The sequence below is a fragment of the Pygoscelis adeliae genome, unplaced genomic scaffold (assembly GCF_000699105.1).
Source record: "Pygoscelis adeliae isolate BGI_AS28 unplaced genomic scaffold, ASM69910v1 Scaffold412, whole genome shotgun sequence".
Taxonomy (NCBI): Eukaryota; Metazoa; Chordata; class Aves; order Sphenisciformes; family Spheniscidae; genus Pygoscelis; species Pygoscelis adeliae.
Window position 1 is genome coordinate 234,852 of NW_008824190.1, and position 6,260 is coordinate 241,111.

The 6,260-nt window shown below is 48.2% G+C and overlaps 1 protein-coding gene across 1 annotated transcript in view; it reads right to left on the reverse strand.

The window, feature by feature from the left end:
- Positions 1 to 906: 906 nt before the first annotated feature.
- Positions 907 to 6,260, reverse strand: part of LOC103925899 — an 8,674-nt gene continuing 3,320 nt past the window's right edge. The window contains exons 3-9 of the mRNA XM_009334701.1: positions 5,324 to 6,260; positions 4,634 to 4,733; positions 3,802 to 3,950; positions 3,518 to 3,630; positions 2,639 to 2,728; positions 1,626 to 1,748; positions 907 to 1,164 (exon numbers count right to left, since the gene is read on the reverse strand). The exon at positions 5,324 to 6,260 is cut by the window's right edge and continues 752 nt beyond it. Coding sequence (XP_009332976.1) covers positions 970 to 1,164; positions 1,626 to 1,748; positions 2,639 to 2,728; positions 3,518 to 3,630; positions 3,802 to 3,950; positions 4,634 to 4,733; positions 5,324 to 6,260 — 1,707 coding nt within the window. The 3' untranslated portion in view covers positions 907 to 969. The remainder of the gene's footprint in view (positions 1,165 to 1,625; positions 1,749 to 2,638; positions 2,729 to 3,517; positions 3,631 to 3,801; positions 3,951 to 4,633; positions 4,734 to 5,323) is intronic.

Consider the following 6,260-nt stretch of genomic DNA (forward strand, 5'->3'; position numbering starts at 1 on the left):
AGTTTGATCAGCACCTTGCACCTGAGTCAGGTAAGAATAAGATCAACAGTTTTCAGAGGCTAAACAAGCCACTAACTGCACAGCCATGCAGTTTTTGCCAAGGAAAACTCCTCACGTTGGTTTGAAACTTCTTTTCACCTCCTCCTGGTCAGCAGCTACCACTCTGCACCAAATCTGCACTCTGGAGGAAACGTGCCATGAGATGTGTACAGTTAGGCTATAAGGCAAGAGACCAGCTTCTAGCATCCTCAAATGCAGTGCCGATGATTCTCCCGAAATTCATACTCTGCGTAAGATAACATGGGAAGGGAGGGTATTCCATAACGCTCCAGCACTTCTAAGGAGATATTATTGGAGTCATCAAAATGGTAATTCCACCCTCACACTGACTGTGAAATACAGAAAATGGCATCTCAGATAATGGCATTTCTTTTTAGTGTTGTGTTCTGCGACCTCCATTTTGAGAAGACATATCAGAAGACAGCCCCAGCTCCCGAGGCCATGCTTTGCCTCACCTATTTGAGAAAGTCCACTGTACTCATCAGCACAGGACCTGAATACATCTTCCCGTCTCCCTCTCCCACTTCAAGTTTTATGCCGCGTTTTCCCCCCAACGTGTAATTATGAAACACTTCATGTTACTCTGCGCCCCAAACCAAAGGTATTAGCTCCCAGTGAAAGGAATAAAGCTCTGTTACTCTGGGGCCAGTCCGTCACCAATATAACACTTTCTTTGGTCACGTGTGATCTTCAGTGAAAGCTGGCAGTCTCCGTAAGTGAAAATTATACTTTTGGGTGACTGTGGTTTGTAAGTCAGCTTTGCACTGGGATATTTTAGCAGTATCCATAGAAAGATGAGTAAGTCACCCCTGCAGCTGGGAAACCTTTCCCATTCCCCAGTTTGAACTACATGTCATTTCCAGCAAACACCTTCCTAGCGAGCACGTAACCGCTTGACCTGCACGGGAGTCAGAAGCGAGTGTGGTTCTCGCAGCCGTCATCGGGGGACTGCGCCGGCGCTGTCTCTTCCGAGGCAGCCATGCCCACCCCGTTGCGCACAGCAGGGCTATGATTCAGATGTTTTTCCTGGCCTTTTGCGGTGCGAGTGCCACTGTTAGGAACCAACGTGTGTTTCTTCTGCACCTGCTCCAGTATCTGCAGCACCTGTGAGCAGGTTGGTAATTAGGGGAAAGCACTGATTTCTTCTCCAGCTATTGAAATAATGCCCTATTCTCTTTCAAGCTACGTGTCTGGGCTCAGCCTTGGGATTACACTAAGCGTTTCTGTCTGCTCAGAGGTCTCTGGGACAGGTGTAAATGGAGACCTGCCCTATGGAGGTCCGTGACCTTGGATCTCAGAGCTCTTTCCGCGAACCCATCAGTCTCACCTTGCACATTCCCCAGCAACGTGCTTAGCACGGAGAGGTGCAGCGGTGCTCTGGAGGCAGGGTCAGGACTCAGGCAACACGGAGCTCTGTTTTTCTGCTCTTTCACACCACCCTATGATAACTCCTCATGCTATCACAGATTTCTTCACCTCCTTATGGAACTAGGAAACCCCCAGCCTGAAACCCACTTAATGGAGATGGAGAAAGGGAGCAGAAGTAAAATCAGTATTAACTTTACCTGAGACTTGGGGATGATACCGACTCTGAAGAAACCTATGTTTCCACTGTCAATTTTGGTGCAGTCCACAACGGTGGAGGCAATGTTCTCTGGAGAAGGCCCATCACAAAGAACTGCATCCACCTGAAGAGCAACAGATGCTCACACCAAGTTCCCCTCAGGCACTTGGGAAAAGAGAGGGCAGTTTACCCCTCTCAACAGCAGGTAATTATTATCAAAGGCAACTCTGCTCCTTCCTACCCCACTGTATTGACACTAACTAAGGGCTGAATGTGGAATGAATGAACTTAATAAAAGCAAAGAGAGAGAGAGGTCTATGGGGTGTAGGTTAGCAGTACAGCAAAGACAGGTTTATGTCAGTTGAGGAGCTTTGAAGAAGTCCCATCCACAAAGCAAATGTGTAGAAAACCAGATTTTTGAGGAGTTAGAGGTGGAAGAGAGGTACCAGCTTTTGTTTAAAACTGCCCTCACATAAGCTGCCACGAATATACAAAATGTAGTACACTCAGGCTTTAGCAGTGAAATGAAAGACAGTCATTTGAATGGCCAGGACTTATGAAAGTTCTAAAAGCCAAGAACATTTAGAGCTTTGGCACCAGTTTTAGACCAGCTTCAGCTTTAGATGGGAATCCCCCGTGTTCTGACAGCTCCACTCCAGCTGGAGCCCTGGCGCATTCAGGCATCAGTGGTTTTATTGCTTGTAAGCAAAAAAGCTTTTTTTTGTTGCTCGTATCATTCTGTGTTGGAAGATGAACTAACTCACGTTGCCAAACCACAACTATACTGTATAAATCAGAAGAATTTTGGTTTCCCACCAAGTTTTGTATTTTACACTGTTCTCTCACTATGACACCAACATGAGGAGTGTCCATGAGATTTTTTTTTAATGAGATGCTTTCCCAGAGTCTTGATATCATCTATTGATTGGCCTACTGGAAACAAAGTGGTTGCATTCTTCCATCCCCACATCTTTTGGGACCAGCTGGAATGAAAAGACACAGAGCCCCAATTACCTTGTCTCCCAGCTTGGCGTACACTTGGTTGTGGTGTGTTGTGTCTGCCTCCCCCGTTGGGTTAGCTGACGTGACCACAATGGGGCCAACCTGGTGACGGAAAAATGGGAATAAAAGCTCTGAGCAGGTTTTGCTGTATAAAGCAGATGACTGGAACTCTGAAGTTCACTCGTGAGTCTCTGTGACTCTAAAAAGAACTCAGGTGTGACTCACACCTACTGTGCAGGCAACCACAGTCCCACCAAATCTGCGTACGAGTGACTAACACCCTCCTGAACTGGGGTTTGCTGATGTTGGTCAGGAAAGAACATTTTGGTTTTCACCAGCAGCAATTGCCAAAGACCTACAATGTCTGCCCTAGAAACGAGCAGAACATGCAGGGTATCACAGTTCCTCCGGCCACATTCTGGACCTTCTGAAGTTATTCTGGCTTCAGATAAGCCTGTGCTTGCAACAGAAGTGTTCTATGTAGGAAATCAGACAAAGTGTCTGTTAATTACATCTTTTCTGGCTTTCTGACCTGGTGGTTATTCCTTTTACCCTCTTTTCTGCAAGAAAATCAGCTACCAGCTGCCTGCATACCTCACCCCTTCCTAATGATATTTTTCTTGCAGGAGTTACTCATTTTAGCACTTTTCACTCCCCAAACATGGGAGTGAACATGCTAGGATACTCACTTCATTGAGAAAAGAAAAAAGAGAGGAGAGGTGACATGCCAAGGGGGCTGACAGAGTGCTCCAGCCTCTCACTACCCTTCTCCCCTCCAGCAGGCCAGAGGACCTGGGTGCTAGTGGCCGACACCAAGCCTGCTCCCTAGACAGTGGAATGGCAAGGTCCGGTCGCCAGCGCTGCTGGGATGAGTGCGCTCCGGCCACTCACCAAGTCGATGAGGTGGGTGGTGACAGAGCAGTCGGGGATGCGGATGGCAATGCTCTGAGGGGTACCGACGTATTTAGCAGAGTCCTTCATTCCCAGGAAGTCCACCCATTCACCTGCACAAGGAAGAGTCACAAGGCACTTATGGATGTACATCAGTCCGAACACAATGATCTTACCAGAACTATCGCCACGGAGCACGTGGTGTTGCAGGGGTGCGTGACTTAAAGTTGGAGTTTCAAAGCCAAAGGTCTCCAGAGAGCTTGGAAGTAACAGCATTTCCTCACCTCTGGGAACCACCAAGCTAATAGGAGATGGCCAGGCAGCCTCCATGAAGTCCCAGAGGAGGGGAGCGAACAAATGCTTTGCAGGTTCCAGTTGCTTTAGGCTAGAAATCCAGAGTGACATGGGGCGGTCCTGAGCCTGGCGCTTGGACCTGGAAAGGAGGCAAGAAAAATGAGCCTGGAAGTAAGATGGGGATTTATTTTCAAGCTGAAAAGGAAATTGTGTTGGCGAGGCCTAGAGTTAAGACAACGCGTGAAGGGTCTGCCCCAGGTCACCAGTCTGTAGTAAAAGTAGGACTGTTCAACAGATGACCTGAGAGGAAGGGACATTAATGACTATTCCCAATCAGGAATGTCTACTCCACATCAAAGTTTTAGCTTCTTTCGTAGTGATAGGTACAAGTCCCAATTGCCCAAGTTCTGAGGAAAACCCACCAATACGAGGGGTCCCGGCTGCTTACAAAAGTACAGCTAGAGGCATTTGTCAAACACGAGAGGGGTTTTGGTTGTGACAATATGTACCTACAAATATGTACGATAATCCCCTGCCCCGTTTGTCACTTCTTTGGGTTTCCTTGTGATATCCAAGCTACCTGGCTTCATGACCTGCCAGGAGCCTTCAATACCCTAGAAGACAATTCCAGCTCAACTGCCTCCTTTCCTCATTCAGATTTTCTCCCCCAGGCTCATCACCTTGTTCCCATGAAGGCTAAGCTATGTGTCTCATTGCTCTCGATGGCTGCTGTAGCCAGTACTCAGTAGCAGCTCTAAGTCCTACAGGCTTCTTTAGGCTAGCCAAGGAAGCCCTCACTGGGGCAGCAAGACAAATACTTACTGGTGAGCTTTCTCCACAGCATCGGGCCGATTACAGGCTGCCACAAGCACATACACAGTATCTGTGGGGATGCCGCAAGTCCCTCCATTCTTCAGGATATCTGTTGGCATGTGAACAGGGCAGAACCCCTTGAGTGACTAGAAGTGAGGGGCTGTAATTCACGGAGGAGCTGTCACAGGCAAAACAGCCAACTCGGTGCTCTCATCTCCTTTTCCCAACTAACAAAGCTTTTCCTCTGACAGTGCATTTTCTAGCATTCATCCAAGAGGAGATCTGGCATTTAGGGGAGTTCTGGGCCACGTTCATCAGGGCCAGAAGTCATTCAGCCCTGTGGAGAGAGCAAGCACCATGCATTTGCCCTGCTTTCTCTGTACAAAGCTTTCAGTGGTAGCCCCAGCCTGGAGGATTCGTGTATCTCAGATTGGATGAGCAGACAGTGATATGATAAGGGAGAGACAGCAGCAAATTCACTGCTAAACCCAGCTCCTATCAAGGAATTGGTCCTATTTCACCCATAGTGTATTTAGCTTCTAATGACTCTTGTAGCTTGGCCCCCTTCGTCAAAATGTCATCAGATTATCGTGGTTTCCACATCTGGATTGGAAAAATGTTCTTTTAATAATGTTCTCCTGCAAAACCTCCCAGAGTTTACCCTCCACCCCCACATTATGCCCTAGGTATTTCCCTTACCTGCAATTCTCTTGACTGAGGAAGCTTTCCTGGCAGGCAGGTGAAGGCACTTGGTCATTCCTCCCCCCACACCACTAAGCTGCACAATGGGCCTACCCATTGGTAAGCAGGAGCCCTCAAAGATGCTGTTGAAAAGGGCAGACAGGAAGCAGTAAAAGCTGACCAGGCCAAAGATGAGAGTGGCAGCAATGTCATAGCCAGCTGGAAGAGCATGGATGGCATCCAGCAAGAAGCTGACAGCGATGAGCAAGAAAGCGAGGGAGTAAAAGAACCAGGCGATGTTCAAGAAGAGTGTGCAGAAGACAATGAAGCCATTGAAAAGCATGAATGCAATGATGCCTACCGCTGCGTGGAAGCTTCTGGTAGTGCCATAGAGGCCACCATATCTTGTCAAGCCCCAGATGATCCACATGACAGCATAGAGAATGAAGACACTGCTCTCCAAGGTTTTACCCCGGGCAAAGGCCACCGAGCCGCCTAGAAGCTTAAGGATCCCACCAGCTACCACTACCCATGGAATTACAACAGTAGCAAGTGGAGCCTGGGGGTCTCCTGTCATTGTTATAGCAAAAGAAGCGAGGACACTGCATGCGTAGCCAAGTACTTCTGCATCTGCGTACTTGGAATACCCCAGGTAGGGAGCGTGAAGGTCAGCCCCTTCACGAATCTTCAGAAAACTGCTGCGAGCAAGTAGGGCCTTCACAGCACCCTTCCCTGTTGGGATCTTGGCACTTGCTTTCACATTGTACAGGTGAATTAGAGTCATCAAGGCTGAGGCCACAAAGATGGCCACATCCACGCCTTGGGGTCCACCTTCAAAAAATCCCTTGGGACAGCAAGCTAATGCAATGCAGTAGGCCACATAAAACAGCAAATACAGGCCATCCACTGGGCTCTTAAGAGTGAGAAAAAGAGCCAAGACAGCAAAAAGAATTGA